The 17196-nt window shown below is 40.4% G+C and overlaps 1 protein-coding gene across 4 annotated transcripts in view; it reads right to left on the reverse strand.

Annotated features, from left to right (window-relative positions):
* ARIH2 (ariadne RBR E3 ubiquitin protein ligase 2) overlaps positions 1–17196 on the reverse strand; it is a 41829-nt gene that overhangs the window by 18535 nt on the left and 6098 nt on the right. The window contains exons 1-3 of one of the 4 annotated variants that reach the window (XM_085309787.1): positions 16746–17113; positions 15334–15507; positions 12574–12919 (exon numbers count right to left, since the gene is read on the reverse strand). In XM_085309787.1, the coding sequence (XP_085165913.1) occupies positions 12574–12822 (249 nt within the window). In that variant the 5' untranslated portion in view covers positions 12823–12919; positions 15334–15507; positions 16746–17113. Of the gene's footprint in view, positions 1–12573; positions 12920–13431; positions 13596–15333; positions 17114–17196 lie in introns of those variants that run through there. The other 3 variants (XM_085309786.1, XM_085309789.1, XM_085309788.1) reach the window with 3 other exon arrangements.

Raw genomic sequence — 17196 nt, forward strand, 5'->3', positions numbered from 1 at the left:
TACGCCTTTTGTCAGACTCACAGAGTTCAAACAAAGCAGGTCTCTTGCAAACCAAGGCCTCTTCCAAGGGAATCCAGAAAGCTCAAAGACTTTTGCCTCTCTGCTCCTCTCCATGCGCAGTCCCTGTGGTCTGCACGTTCTGCATTTCCTCTCTGACGTTAAAGGGCTCTATTTCCTCACTGTGAGAGAAACTATCGCTATAGCATCTGGCTCTCTTTACTACTCATACAGTAAACAACTCCTTCCACCTCAGCAGCAGGAAAAGCTTCTTTTTTCTAGAGGAGCTGTCAGTCCAAATCATCAGCTGAAAAGCCATAAGCTGTCTTGAATTCTGCTACAGTTGAATCATGGAATCCAATGCACTGATACGTACAGACACTAAATACAATCCGTTGAGAAAAACCAAGCAATGGTTGCTCCTTCTACAAAACAGACAGGCTCTGCACACATGCTGGCAGCGTATTAATTACTTCTCTAACCCTCCCCCCACCCCTCTCCAGAGGTGCAGTTTCACAACACAGCTGACCTATTCCTGCCATGTGATCCCATACTAGCACTGCACCGGCATTTGTCGGACAGTCAGTTCGGGGAGCTAAACTGGCCACCATACTGTTCAGGCAGCCAAGTGCTCGTGCAAGGACGGGGCAGGGAGAAAAGCAGGGGAGTGGGACGACCCTGCGCGGAGCAGCTAGCCACTACGTCAGCTTTGCTCTGTGGAAATCCGCATGATGCACTTGGTGTTTTTAAGCGGCTCTTAGTCACCTCTGCTTTTTGATTTGCCAGCCTTGCTGGCCATTAAGAAATCTCAATAATACAACAGTAATTTTCAATGTTCAGATAATCCTGTTTCTCAAAGAACTGAAGCACTGGCTCAGTGCTGTGTGAGATCTGCTATATCATCTTCCTTGATTTTTCCAGCGATGTGGCACTGAAAACAAAGGCCGTGTGTACGGAGCAGCCCCCGGTGCCAGCGCAGAGACCTTCGATTAGACGGAGCATGGCCCGCACGGCCCTGCTGCTGACAACACAGCCTGCTCCAGTTTGTACAGGTGAGGTGCCACTGCCAGCCTCCCACGGGTTGGTATCTCAGCCCCCCTCCTGGTAGACTCCCAGGCAGGAGTTTTAACTCGAGACAGGCACCTTTGGCATGCTTGCTCAAGGAAGATATCTGCATTTCGCTTTTGTAAAACAAACCAGCATCAGGAATGTGGTCTCTACAAGACTGGCTTCCTGTGAATGCAAACCACACAATAACGCATCATTCCCTAACAGCAACAAAATTATCAGTAGCAGTAGAGAAGAACCATAATTCTGACAAAGTTAAAAACAGTCTTAAATGGGAAGTTCATGTGTAGTACATAAAAACTTTTTTCTCAAAGTTTTTTCTCAATTGGATTTTCACAGCCTGAGGTGTAGCATCCACTGCAGCATCGCATTGCCCAGCAGTGACTCCATCAACATTGCAAGAAGTTACTTGCTCCCTGAGAAGGAACCAATTAACAAGCATAGTCAAGAATGATCCATAGAATTACCAGTATTACCATATGCATCTCTGAAGTCTAACAACCTACTCTATCACAATCAAATATTTTTGAATCAAGTTATTTGTCAGGCAAAATGAGTAACTATTGTATCAAAAAGATGCCAGGTTAACAGCCCTAGGGCCAAGCCTATCATTGAAGAAACTGTAAATCAAGATCAATGATTTTGTAAACTTTTTAAAAAATTATGTTTTGTTCTAGAATACGTTTCAGGAAAGTTCTATCACAAGCAAAGAAAGTCATTTTTGCCCTTGCCTCTGAATTCACAGGCAGTAGTTAAACTTTGCTTCCCAACTACCCCTTCTCTGCTGTTCTTGGGAGGGAAAGAAGAGGGCTTCTATGCCTATTCCTGTTCTGCTCCATCTGCAAACAAGGACTGGACCAGCTACAGTGCCTATTTTGCTACTTGCATCATAGAAGTACCAAAAAATAAAACATTCTCAATTCATAGAGCCAGGTTCATGACAAGAGGCCACTTTCATAAAAGCCCTGAAGCAGAAGAAAAGCCTTGATACTGCCTTTTTGGAGTGCCGGGGAACTTGCAAACAGAAGTCCCAGAGTCAATTATAGCAATGTACCAAGGTCTGGCTGGCATAGAAGTATTAGTTCTTTTATGCTAAAAATCAGTAACGTTCAAATTGCGAGAATTCAGAAAGGAAGAGGAAGAGATAGCTGATGAGTATGAGCCTTCGCTACTGATTAAGGCAGATGGAGTCTTGCCCTGTGACCATCTATGTCCTATTCACCAAGAGCAAGGCTGGGAATTCAAAGTTAAACAGGAATTACAATAAAGGCCAATCCTGCTGGAGAGAATCAAGAAAATCAGCATGGAAAGAAAAAAAAGAGTTTTTTAATAAAGCCTACTTCTATTGATTAGCAGAGATCTCCAGACTTCAATTAGAAGAATAAGTCGACTGTATCAAGTCAGTCAGATCCTTCACAATGCCATCCCAGAATAACGGAAGCATTTTTTTCGCAAGTAGGAGCCAAAACATGCAGAGCATAGAATAACACTGCAGCAGTCAAAAATTTGGTCCTTGCGTACTTAGTCCATTACCTTTCAGTACTGGAGAGGCAATGCACAGAAGCTGATGCTGCTGCATGAACTGTTCACTAGAAGACATCAATAACCTGTGTGTACACACTGCAGCCCCCCTGCAGGAAGAAATAAGCCTTGGTTGCTGTTCAGGGCACATTGCCCAGTATAGGATTTCCTGGACAGTCAGAAGTTTTACACAATGAAAGGTCTCAAATTTACAAAACATTCTGGAAGCTCTGATTCAGTCCTCTAACAGCACGTTCCCTGCTGTAATTGGGTGCCACAAGAATCTTGTTATCCAAGAAAAACAGTACTTCAGCTCAGAAACAAAGAAAAACTGAAAAAAAGATACCTTTGATAATTTTGCTTATACTCTCTTATTCTAGTTTCAGAGTATGAAGACCCCCAAAAGAGTGAGATGGCCCACTAGTATCTCACTGGCAGCAAGCTATTTCAATAAATACTTCTACAAACCACAGTACAGAAGAGAATGCATATTCTAGATGTTCTGCTTCTATTTTGGGTTTTGTCTGCAACCAATGAAATGTTCCAATGCTTCTATGTAACTTGAGTTCTCCAGAACTTAGCTCATTATAATTAAATGTACTAAAGTTTAGAAGAGGAAATATGAAAACAGTAGTCATGCTGAAAGATTTTTTCCCTCTTTCTTATTCTTCTTACCATCAGGCTTCTTTTTCTTCATGACTAGCGAGTGAAGCCGAAGAAAGAGGATTGGCTGGGCAACTGCATTTTTTAGCTTCCCATTAAAACAGCAATTTGGTTATCTCAGAAGCCTTTTCCCAACCTTCATCAGCTTTACTCCAATTTCCTTGTCATAGACTGCCAACTGTCAGAATTGGGTACCAAATGCTAATGTTTATCAGTGCCCTGGAGAAAAAGTGCAGTATCTATACACACAGGAAGGGTGCCAAGAGGAAGCTGCTCTTTATAAGGGGAAGTCTCCACAGGAATCCCAAAACAAAGTCTGAAAAATGTACATAATGCTGGACAAAATTAGATTTTGAAAGTAGAAGAAAAAAGTAATGCCATAGCGTTAAACACATCTATTCATCTTCTGGAAGACAGCATAATATTTTATATTATTTCCACCTCCAAGTTAATCTCCTGGGTTCTTTACTCTCCAGGTTAAGGACAATTCTCATACTTCTGATATACGTGGAAAAACTGTCTTGTCCAAGAGAATGCCAGACTATGAAACAAATTTGCAAAGAAGCTCTGTAGGTACCTTCCCGCGTTTGGACAGCTGCAAGACAACTATATCTCAGCTTGCTTCATTAGATAAGCTATGCTGTTTGAAGAGCTGCAGTTTCATCTCTGTGCAGCAGAAAATCTTTTCAACCACACCATTTTGACAGTTGCTCGTTCAGACAAAAAATGTTTCCTAAAAGCTAAAAAACCACTGTATTTTGTAGAGTTTATATTCTACAGAAATTGCTCATGAATATTTATGAAGCATGCATAGCTCATGAATTCCTCATCCCATTTTTCTTCAAGGGATGGCCTATATTTTGGCCTGCTTGGTCTGTTTCATCCTTGCTTCTGTAAAAAAACTTCCACTAGGAATTTAAACAGAATTCTAGAGATACTCTTTAATTAAATATTTTTTTCATGACCAAAAGATTTGGAAGAGCATCCCAGAAGGGTGCAACCCAACCCACAAGTTCACAACATCGTTCTGAAAGAGATTCAATTCAGAATGTGCTGGACATGTTATGATCTGGTTGGAGTTGATATCCTGTGGCTTTGCTGACAATGTCCAGGTAAATCAGGGATGCACTGAAATGTCTGGCTGAGGTGAACACAAACCTGGCATAAAGAAATGCAGCTTCTATTTCTTGGGTTTCCCCTAATCAACAGTTTTTATACAAACGTTAAACAACTAGGATTAATCTTGAGAAGCATTTCTTTTCATCCTGAAATATGATTTTTCGTAGCCCTACAGGAAAATAATTATGAACATATTAATTTATGTCTTGAATCAAAACTTCTAAAAACACTCTTCAGTTCCTCAGAACAATAAAAACACACAGGGCAAGAGTCTTAAATTGTTGCTGTTGGTGAACAGCAATGAATAAAATAGAGGAGACCGAACTGAGTCCGCAGCAGAGAACAGTAAAACATCAGAAAGAAACTCTGCTTTGGACAGAATAATTGAAGAAAAAATAAAAGAGAAAAGTATCTTCAGACATGCATTACTTAAATATACTGTGGTAAACAAACTGACCCACAGCTGGAAATAATAGTATTTTACACTGATTTCTCATGTTTAAAGTAGATCTCACCCCCTGCACAGCCCAGTGGAAAAGCTTTATCCAACTGTCCGGTTTTTATTGGAGGATTTCGCAGAAGACTGAAGAAATACTAGGAATTAAACAAAAAGAAACACATGAGCAAATAGAAAGCTTTTTTGGACCATGTTTTCTTCTTTGCTTTGATCCATCATTCTTTTTAAGCAGATTTCCAACAGGCAGTCCTGGTAGAAGTCTCATGAGGTTGCAGAGGCCTGAGCTGCAATGAATATCTCATGCTATAAATGCTGAAAGCGCTCAAAGTTTCACAGCAGTCCTCCTTAGCTGTTAGAGGATTTTGAGCATTAGAAGGCTGTTTTCAGAACTGAACACGAGTTGATTTCACTTATCAGAAATCCACTATAAAAAAAAGATTAAGTTGCAACAAAACAACCAGGTACTTCTGCCCAAAGTTTTCTGGGTTCATTTATTCTTAAAAAGAATTGGGAAAAGCCCTCCATCTTTAGATTTTCACTCATAGTATCACTGAGAACTGGCTTGACATTTCAGCCCCTTTCCTGATTACAGATGCAGGCTGCACTAGTGAAAGAAAAGCAATTTAGATTCTTTATCTGCAGTCTCAATGACATGGAATAGTCTTGACAAACAGCCACCACTGCTACATCATGGGCTTTTAATCTGCACTCACCCACTGGTATGCAGAAACCCAGTGTCAGCCCACAAGATTAGAAATATATTTATGAGGCAGAGAGCAGTTTGGGACTGATAAATACTGCCACTGTTACTACACAAGTTTCACGAAGCTGTCTGTGTACAACCTAGTTTGCCACACTTTGAGACAAGGGGATTTCAGGTTAAATCCTAACCCTTTCTCTGCACTTACACATAGCCTTAATCTATCTGCTCCCCTACATAGGACAGTGCCAATTTCAGCTGCCAACAAACAGGATCAGTTGAACTCAGCTAGGAAATCTCAACATACGTATCTCTCAAGCTGTGATGCTATTCCACTTGAGGAGGATCAGAAATAAATTAAAAAAAGTTTTAAGCAAGATGGCATGCCAGAAGGCACTATTACAAAATAGCTATGAGATTTCTTTGAAAGATCTAGATCAAGAGAAATGCAACAAGAAAGCTGTAAGACTGCACATGGACATAAGATTAACATGAGATTCCCCACTCACTGCAGTTATTTTTTCCGAGGCAGTGCGGTGTCTAAGAGCAAGAGTGCCCTGTGCATACCACTCTGCACTCCCTGTGTGCAGTGCCAACGACCCCACCAGAGGCTGTATTCAATTCATCCTCTGCTTACGTGCTTTCCCAGCAAAACATAGGAGACTTGGATAGTTCTTTCTGGACACACTGAGGATGCAAAGGATGGGTAGCAGCAGAGAGGAGCTAGTCTGTGTCCACACGGTCGTGACTGGTGCTGGACAAGTTCTGCCAGCTTGGAGAACATCCTGCAAATCGCCAGGCAGCCAAATCAAACTGGAAAGCATTGGTGTACCCATGCAGTTGCAGAAGCATGCACGTGCACTGTGCTGGGCTTATGACAATGCCCCAGTTGACTGTGCAGGGAGTATCCCTGTTCAGTCTCAAAACCCACCACTTTATTTGACAATCCCAGCTTCTAAGGACATTTTCCTTTTGTTACGAAACAACGAAGAGGAGGAATGGCTGCCTCGTAGAATAGTGTTGCATGGTACACAGATTAGCTCACTTCTGCTACTCCATGCTTAATAGTCACAGCACACAAAATTTAGCAATGTACTTCAACTGCCTCGTGCTGCTTCTGTGATCATGTCGTCCAGCTGTAAGTCTGCAATATGAAACAGTTCCTGAAAGATTGTTTAGGCATTTTTAATGACTTGTGTCTTGCCTCTACCTCCCACCAAGATCAGACTCATCAACAGCTGTGAACAGATTTTTGCTCACTGCAGAGTTACACCGGCTGTAAGATACATTTAATGTGTGAATCACAAAGAAATGTGTGGGCTTTAATCACCCTCCACGTTTGTGGTTTATTTTTCCAATCAAGCTGAGAATTTCAGCAGTCCTGGGAAATGAGGAACAAAACTGATTTCTCTCCTCAAATGACTTCATGAAGCTGTCACATTTGCAAGGTCTAGGCTCTCCAGGCAGCTCTCATCTCGCTGATCAGACGTCTAAGAAAACTTAGCTATGCCTTTAACAAAGCTTTGAGAGTCAAAATAACTCACACACACTGAAGACAGTAATGGACATGCCCTTATATTCTTGCTGCTTAATGTATTACTGAAACAGGCTCTGTGCATCTGGCATGTAACATAGCTTTTGTATAATAGAACTTCCAGAATCTCTTCTGTTGGCTACAAAACAAGGAGAAATGACAAAAAACACATCTAACTTGTGTGTTCCTAAGGATTCCAGTTACAGACTGGAGGTTCTACATGATGCTGGTAGTTACTAAAACACAGAACATGGCACAGATATTTGCATGTCCTGACTAACTTAGGGTTCACAGGTATTTTAAATACAGTATGCTGTCACTGCCAAAGACTATCACATGGGTTTTGGGAAGATGCTTGTATAACAGGGTCTACCATTTAAAAATCATTGATATTTAAATATTTACTATCTACCAATTTCAGCTAATCTGACATTGCTTCAAGTTCTTACAGACATACTAACTTCAAACATTTATTTTCCAAACTCCGCTCTTGTGCATGTACATTTTAATATTCTGAGGGGATTTTAATGCATCTCCTGTAAGTTGTTTTTGTTATGACTTCCATTTGACATCATGTATAAGTTTCATGAGGTCCTTATGGCATCAAAAGCAAGATATGGCAGCTTTTTCAGATAAGCACTCTGTACTACATACTTCACTGTGGTTTGCACAATGATATAAGGGAATCATATACATTAATCTTTCGACATGTGGCTTTTTGCAATCACACTAAACAGGCACTCTACAAGTGCTAGCTTTTTGGGTAGAGCTGCTCATGCAGGCTGCCAATTTCCATGCACATGACTCTGGATCTGCTAAAGATGGTATTTGAAAAGGCCTGCTGCCAGCATTCAAGTAGCTCTACAAGCTAACTGTTCTGTGTCAGCGCAATTTGAGTGTGTGGAATATTTTCACAGGGTTGTGTTTTGATGAGCAAATACTAATTTGGTTGCATTAAAAGATAAAAATCAATGAGGTGAACAAGAATATATGGAATAAACTGGTTTATCTCTGAAAGATCAGTAGCGATAACATGGATTACTAGATTCAGGATTATGCCTGTATTATGACAGTAAATATGCTTTTTGTACCTACCAGATTTTTGATCTTCACAGGAGAGGGTTAAAAAACAAAAAACAAAACAAAACATAAAAATTGTTATTTCTAGGAGCAAGGGAAACAAGGTTTTTGCTGTCCGGTGAATATCAGCAGGTTACTCACATTAATGATTTGAAAAATTTAAGTTCTCCAGTTTTAAAATTCCTGCAGTTTTAGTGAAGACTACATCAGTATGAACAGTCTGTAAAACAGCATGACTGACTATCTTTCCTTGATCTTGTACGTGCAGAAGTGACTATCAGTTTCTGAAAAGACAAAGTCACAGTAACAGTAACACTTTTTCACAAATTGTAACTAAAATTGTCTTATCTAGTGGCTTAAATCAGCAGCATAAAGAATTTGGTAAAAATCAGGAAGATCTTATCACTGAAACAGAGAAACTGCTGCCAGTTATTTGGAACATGACAGATATTGCAGGCTTGTAGAGGAGACCCTCAGCAGAGCCAGGAAGTGTCATTCACCAGCGAAAACAATGTGACATCATCACTCACTTAACCGCTTGTCAGTGACAGGGTCAACTTTGTTTGTGCAACTGCTGAGTATCGTCCTGTTTGTGCGCACTGATATCGCCACTCCAGGACTCACAATTACTCAATGACGATTCGACAGAGACAACTTGAAAACAAACTAATTACTATCCAATTGTAGTTCACTGTTTTTGAAATACAGTGATTTCATAAACAGGTCTGTTTTTTTTCAAAGAACTATCACAAATTTCTTCGCTGGTCTGCAGGCAATGGATTCTCCAGTGCAAAGCAGCACTGTCCTTAGGTGCTGGCTCAACTCATCTTTTTGGGGAACCAAAAGTCTACAAACTGTTTCTGAAAACTGCCTTTGAAAACAATCTGCTTCAGTTAAAGTCTTTTGGTCAGAGAATCACCATTTTGGATAACATTAGCTTGAGATTTTATTCTGGTGTATTTCAGCAGAGATGGCCTGTCCTTATCACAGTCAAGGTATTAACCGAGTCCTCCACGAACACTCCTCCTGACTCAACAGGACAAGCCAAGGGGCAAACATTTCCACTCCTTTTTCCCAGAAAGCTAGGACTGACTCAGTTTTTTTAGTAAAACCAGATTGAGAAGACACTTTCAAAAAACAATTTATGAAGTCTCTCTAGTTCCAGTATGGTGAATTCTGTTCCTAGATAACCATATACTGTTGTTGAAGACAAGGCACACTGCACAGCTGACTGTATCTACTGCTACCTTGTTTGTACTTCTTTTTATAACCACAACTCCCTATTTGATAAAAAGCAAGTCAGAAAAACTCAAGGTCAATATTTCCTATGACAATAGGAGATTCATTGGCTCTATTCGTTGCTAATTCTATTAGCAGCATTTTTTAAATTAATTTTATTTTTAAATAGACTCTAGTCTAGAAACTCTATAGCTGAGACGCACAAAAATTAGTTTATATCATCAGACTATTCAGTTCAAAATGACAGAGTTTTAACACAACAAGGGCTTACATTCATTCAAACTTCTAAACACACATAGGACGTTCACACCTGACCGAAAGGTGGTCAGCCAACCCACAGCCTGTTAATTATCCAGCCTGCTTCAGCAAGAGGGAGAACAAGGTCAGTTGCAACTCACAAGGAATGAAAAAAAGGTAGCCAAGAGGGTTTCTAAGGAAGGTAACCCTTTACATTGGCACTTTAAAGAAAACAGTCATTCCATGGAGTCAGCCCAAAATAGCCAAGGAACACAATTAGAAAATTAGAAAATGTCTTGAAGGTTAATGAACAGAACAAATAAGATATTATTTAGATGATTAACAACAAGAGAATGGGTTGTAAGCAAGAGGATATAAGGCTCTGAACACCAGCTGTTGATCTTAAGAGCATAGACAATGTGTTACAGGGAAAAAAGGCACTCAAGATCCCTCAATTTAACTTTTATAAATGACAGTATACCCGTGACAGAGCATTCGAAAACTGCTTTGAGTTCATTTGCTGTATTTTTTTTTTCTTTAGAGAATTGTATTAGTCTATTCATTTCTTAGGATAACAAACTGTTCAGCTTCCACATCATGGTTTGCCTTCAATATTGCACCTCCTCCAAATGGTCCTTAATTTACCTTTGTCTCCCCTTGGCAACCACTCTGTATTAAACATTATCTAATGTTGAAAAGAACCACACAAGCACTAGACAAAGACTAGTCCTGAAATGAAAAGAGAAGGAATCAGCAAAGTGGGCTAGGGTGCTCACAGAGAATGATCCCAACTATCCAAAAGGCAAGGACAACATTGTGAAAGGTAGTCTACTAAAAGAAAAAAAAGTTTAGAGCTCAAGGAAGTTAAAGGAAAAGAATGCTAACACAGTTCTTACAAAAAACAGCCCCTGTTTATGCATATCCATTAAGTCAATGGAAAATAATGATAACAAATAGTTCAACATGCTCTATCCAATTTCCTTCTCATACTCTTGCTAATGTGACCCACATTCTTTCTACTCCAGTTTGTCTCAGAAAACTAACAAAATCACAGCTTTTGGGCAGAGGGGAGGGAGAGTGAAGGGGAAAAAATGGGAAGGAAGAAGCAGGGTGGCTGAAACATTGTAAGAAAGGATGCCAGGAAATAAAAAGCACATGTTTCAGATATACGACAGATTTCCAACTTACAAAACGTACAGTTCTTGCACCACCACTGCTAGCAAACAAAGGATTAGGATGGCACTTTAAGAGCTAAAGACTTTATGCATGGCTGACAACATCAAAGTTTTTGGAGTTTCTACCCAGATTTATTTTTATCTTCTCATGCACAAACTAAAATCTGTAGGCGCTTCATTTTTAAGCTACTATGCAGGCATATTCTTGATATCAGAAAAACCTAAAACCTTCCACCTCTTCCCCCCACCAAGAGTCATATCTGGGATCAGATTTGATCTAACAGGTTGGTTTTAATGATCAGGTCAACTGTAATGTTTGCTGTTCTAACATTAGAGACTTCTGGAATTCTTGGAAAACTATGATTCTAACTTTAGATGCCCAAATTTTAAAGACTAGATCAAATATTGCTTCTGTTGATTTAAATGAAATGAATAATGTGTCAACAATTTCGGAGCAACATGGTAAGGAGCGGAAATACCTTTCTAAATCTACTTAACCACTAAGAACCAAGAGCAACTGGCAGCCGGATCAGAACTGCTGACCAATTACTCCTATTTGTTCTTTTCTTTTGCCTCCCTTTCTTTTATATATACAAAACAGGCATTCAGCACTTGAATCGCACATTTTACAAAAATCACACTCAAGAGCTTGAAAGTCAAGAAAGAGTAAAACATTGAGGTGATAGTTCCTGTAAACAAGTGCAGTAGACCGCAAAATCACCTACAGATGCAACAAAGAGTATGAGTGTGCTTTACAGCCTATTGTTTATAGGCTTTATAGTCATTAGGCTTTATTGTTGCAACTACTTCTATAGGACTCTCTGATGTACAAATATTGATCATCAAGATCCCTCATTTTTTAAAGTTAGGCTGGCTCCAGCCCAAATTAATAGGACTCAAAAGTCTTCCAACATAATTTTTGCCTACTGTGGTCAGCTGTCCTGCTTTCAGGGGTTGTTCCACAGAACAATATACACTAGGAGACATGTCAGAAGGCAGGTACGTTGGTAATTTCAGACTGCCAACACCTAACAGCTTAGGACCTCAGCTTTCCTCTTACCTGTGTCACGACCAAAGCACACTGACAGGGCAGAGGGAACCTCCTCTGTTCACTAGTCTGCACTGCAGCCATCAGTTGCACAAGGAGAATGAAAATTTCACAAAAAATCTTATTTGAGCATAATAGTATGCACATGACTGAGTGGGAATCTTCTGAGATGAATTAGTCACTCACTGGAAGAGGGGGTAAGCTCATTGTACTTTAATTACTCATCACTGCACTGATAGGGTTAATGTCTTGCATGACAGCCGATCTGTCTTTCTGAAAGTCTATGATTATTCTCAGAATCAACAAGGTTAAGACATTGATGTTAGAATTACAGACTTTTAGCATGTCTTCCTATCTGTCAGTCATCACCTCAAACACAGGTGCACCAGTATTTGCATCATTTATGATTTGGTTCATTTCCCTCATATATACCTTCTTTGCATTGTGTTAATGCAAAGAGTTGAGTGTCATGATCAAAGCACCTGAGCTTTAACACCGGAAAAAAAAGTCATAAGAATCAACATTTCGTAAAGAAGATTTTCAAGTCTTGGAATCAGTATGCAACATCTGTAAACCTCTGAATGAGTTTTGTATCAGGGACCTTTAATAATGCTCCTCCAACCCCCGTAACAGCAATGTTGCCACAGCTTTTTTTCAGACTGTGTTTGGTATTTTGCCTTTTCAATCAATATAGACTTATTTTACACCTGTGTTAATGCAGAAACCTTTCCTCACCTTTAACGTGGCAGCCAAGCTGGCCATGTGTTCATTCAGAGTGCTCTCCGACTCCTTGTAAGTCAGGCAGGTGAACTGATACTCCTCTGGATCAAAGGCATCTGCTCCCTGCTGCTCCACGTCGTTAGCTACCCCATCATAATAATCCTCAATATCCCCAGGATCCTCATCCTCTTCCTCCTCCTCGCAATTAGGGTCATAATCCTCTTCATTGCTGTCAGAGCCCTGGCTGTTCATGTCCACGGACATCTTAATGCCCTGTCAACTGCAGACCAGGAAAGCAAATGTAGCTTCTTTTCCTCCAACAAACTTTATCGTTCTTTTGATTTCATCTGAGCTCTGTTTCCTAAGGGGGAAAAACAATTTTTTTCTGTTGCCTAAGAAATTATAAGAGAGGCCATGTCAACATCATACAGGTCATTAACAGCCAGAAATGGACTCATCTGACAGCCCAGCTACAGAAGATTCTGCCAGGCAGGGCCCTGGGCCTGCCATGCTGGGCCTTTGCACTTGCAAAGTCAGAGCTGCTCTTACAGGCAAGGTGTAAAATCTCTGAGATGTGCGTATTACATTATTCCAGTCCCCAGCAAGGGCCCCAAGATTTTTGTCATTTGGAGACTCTCTCCATAAGCTCCACTACACATCTTTTCCAAGATATATTTATACTCATATTAACTTTTTTTAATCAAAAGAATCATCTGCATTTCATTAATAAACCCCGCCCCCCCAAAAATAGATACGATCACCAGGAGCAAGAAGGGCAACCTGCGACACTCTGAACAACTACGCACTGCTTCAAACCATGGAAATCATCTGAGACTTCGGAAAGCAAGAGGGGCAAACAGATCCTTCTCTTACACTCAGTTTAACAGTCTTCAGTACTATCTCAAAGAGATGGCAAAATCAGTTCATCCCTTTAACTAAGCTTTGCTGGATGTGATGTGGCTTGTGCATCATATCTGAGGGGGGAAACAAAATAAATTCTCATTTTATTACTTTCTTAATGTACATATCAAGGGTTGACAGCTGCTGTTTAGGAGGAATCAGAACAGCCAAGCTATTTTTTTTTGTATTTTCACTGGTAATAGAAAATTCATGTATTTGACTTTATCTGAACTACACACCTTCTGCTCATATAACTAAAAGAATACGATTTAGAATTTTAAGAGGTTCAGTAGACAGTACTTATCAACCTTGAATTATGGTCATCTCGTACTCAGTCACAAATTGCCATTTAAACAGCGAATTTTGTTTCAAGAGAGATTAAATACAAAAGTTAAAGCTTGCTTCAATCAAGTTTTACATATAAAATACATGTATAAAATCAAAGATGTACTTCCCATAGACAGTATATACCGAGTTTCTTGCACATGTGGTTTTTGGCTATTACATGCGCTCTAGCATTTTAATATATATGCAAAATGTTACCTTTTACAGCTACTGGAAAAACTATAACCTGACTTCAGAGCACCTGAAATCTCAACCATAATTTTTCATTATTTTTCTGAACTTGTTTTCCGGTTCTAATAAACTGACCAGACATCACAGGACAAGCAGGAAGAGATCTGATGCATAATTAATCTGAGGGGCTGCACTGGTTTCAGCAGATATAAACCTCCTCCAGTGAGGAAGGATGATGGTTACAAGTTAATTAAATTATCCCTTGAATTCTGGTCTCCATTCCTTTCACATGACTCTTGATTTCTTAACTATCCACAACATACATAAAGTACAAACATTTTATAGCATGGTTCCCTGTAGAACTTTAGAGAACCAAGGCTCTGACTCTCCACTTTGGAAGACAATAGCAATAAAATCTTGAAGAGTATTTTCCTATCAGTGACACAAAATGAGTTACAGTAAGAATGCTAGTAATGTAGACAATTCCATCAAACTACCAAGGGAAATCTTTTCCTCCAGATTAAGCAGCCATCAGGTCCAAGTAACCTATTTATACTGCTGAGGAATCACTCACACAACTGCTGCTAAATGAGGGTCTCCCCCTCACACATAAACCCATTCACAGACAGAAAAACTTCTGAGGTTTCCACAAATGGAAACAATCAAATAGAGAACCAGGGAGGTGGCAAATATGCTCCTACAAGTACATATTTTTGAAAAGATGGTGGCTTTGATCTGAAAGACCAATGCACTTTCCTAGCTTTATTTCTACTCAGGGTTCTCTGTTCTGTATTTCAGCATCATTGGTGGGCTCTGATTTGACAGACACAAGGCAAACCTATACTGTCCCTATATGCTTCCTCCCTCTAGTCTCCTTAATGATTCAGTCTGGGCTAAATTTGTATCAACATTTACCTCTTGCACAAAAGTATTAATGAATCTTTACCTGGTACATGCTGTGTTGAAAGAACAACTTATTTGAGAATCTAGAATCAATCTAGACATTCCTACAAAAGATATCAAAAGCCTAGTGTGTGACAGTTTTGTTTGGCCAGTCTCAGAGTATCACAAAGACCGAACAGGCATCACCAGTCAGGAAACTTTCCAAACTTAATCAATCATCCCACACTATGGAGATGGGGGGGGGGGGGGAAGAAACATGTTAAATAAATGATCCATTTACTACCTCAATGCACAGCAAGTCCCGTCAAAGCAATGAGATGTTTTCAGATGTATGAGTAAAATAAGGGGCTTACGCAGTACCTAAGTAGTCATGTACCACCGTAGAGAAGAGGTACAAGACCGCAGGGCTCTTAGAAATACTTCTCAGCTATTTCTCTGTGCAACTAACCTACTTACATGAACAAAGGAACTGTTTGCATGGGCAAATCAATATATCAAGGAGAAAACAGTCTGCAGATCGGAAATCTCTTCTGACTCTCGTCACATCACTTTGGGAAAGAGTTCAGTTCCAGCATAACTTAATGTCAGATGGATATGTGTAAACAAGAGGAAGATCAAGGCACAAACTTGCTGGCAAAACAAAACAAGATATAAGGAAAACAAGAAACAGAACTTACCTCAACTAATTCTCAGTCTAAGACCCTCATCACCCAATCATGAGCTCTCCAAGCACACATTAACACAGGACATAGAAATTAGTGATACCAAGTATTAGCTAAGACAACAAAGATGATAAATGGAAAAAAAAAGGGGGGAGGTCAAAAGAACAAGGAATATTTAGATTAAATAATTACCATAATTTCAAAGATCAGACTTTAAAGTTTTAAATCATATTCAGTTTGTTCTTCTAACCAAAGAAGAATGAGGTCCTACTTTACCACCTTCACCCAAAACACTCCCTCGTCTTAACTAATAAAATTTAATCCCCTTTCTTTCCCCAGCCTTCTTGCAAGAACTTGTAAACACATCCACCCCTACTCTGTGCTCCTCTTCTGCTCTACCAGAGATGCTCTCTTGCAGATTCCCACTTCACAATATAATTCTTCTTAACAAGGTCTATTGAAATAAATGTCTTCATGTATGCTACTATCAGCCTCTTTCTGGTCTCATACTGTGTCTGATAATAGGAAGTTACACAACCCCATACTGTATCTTGTCTCACCACATCATCCTTTTCTGAATTCTTATCCTCTGTATGTATGTCTTTGGGACTTCCTGAATAAGTGTTTTGATAATGAAAAAGGGGACAGCGTTCAAATTTTTTGATTGGTAATTTCACAGCCACGTGAGATGGCTTTGTCTTCTCTCACCTCTTTGCTGATAATTTTGAAATTAAGAGAGTGTAACTCAAGTCTGTCTCCAGTCACTTATCCACACAACCTTTAAACAAACTGACACTCTCTCTTTCTCCTTAAACCCTTTACAATCCCAGCTCCAAACTTACTATCACTGTTAATCGCATCTTTGTCTATGTCACTCAAACCTGTAATCTAGGGATCATCTTCAATTGCTGCTTCACACACACAGTATACATACTTTGTCGTTTCCTTCTCCACTGAATTTTCAGATGATTTTCTTCGTTCCGAGAGAGAGAGAACCAGGAACATCACCTCCCACCCTTTTTACCATACATGACTCTGCAGAGACCTCCTTGCAGCCATATCACACATCCACTGTGAATTTGCCTGCTCTCTTTCCACTTTCATCTTGATTCTGACTGCTACGACTACCTTGCCCTTCCCAACCAATCTGATCCGTTTCATTCCTGTCCCTTTTAGGCTATCGTTGTTTTCAGCGCATTATTTTACCTGCACCAACTCAAGCCTTCCTTCCACGGTAACTCTATGCTTGCAGTGCTCTTCCTATGTCGGAGCAGAAAGGAACCACGTTCACTTAAATCACCTCAGCTCCATTTCTTTTGTAATGCGCTCGAGAGGAAATCGCATACTTGTCCAACACTTTGTAAACACGTAAGAGGAAAACAGGAGAAGCCGGGGGAGAGGCGAGAGCTGTGGGTGGCTGGAATGAGCAGAGCTGGAGCGGTGGCTGGGGCGGAGGGAGCCCCAGAATGGCCATCGCGCCCCCATCCCTATCGCCGGCCACAGGGCTCATGCGCTGCGGCGCCCCCCGGCCGCCTGCCCCAACGAGAGTCCCGCGCGGCGCGGGGAGACGCCAAACGGAGCAGAAGTTCCCCCAAACCGCAGGGCGCCGCTCGTCCGCGGGGCTCGCGGCGCCCGCTCCGGCCTCGGGGCGGCCCCG

The sequence above is a fragment of the Rhea americana genome, unplaced genomic scaffold (genome assembly GCF_003343005.1).
Source record: "Rhea americana isolate MKP2758 unplaced genomic scaffold, rheAme1 scaffold_303, whole genome shotgun sequence".
NCBI classification, from domain to species: domain Eukaryota; kingdom Metazoa; phylum Chordata; class Aves; order Rheiformes; family Rheidae; genus Rhea; species Rhea americana.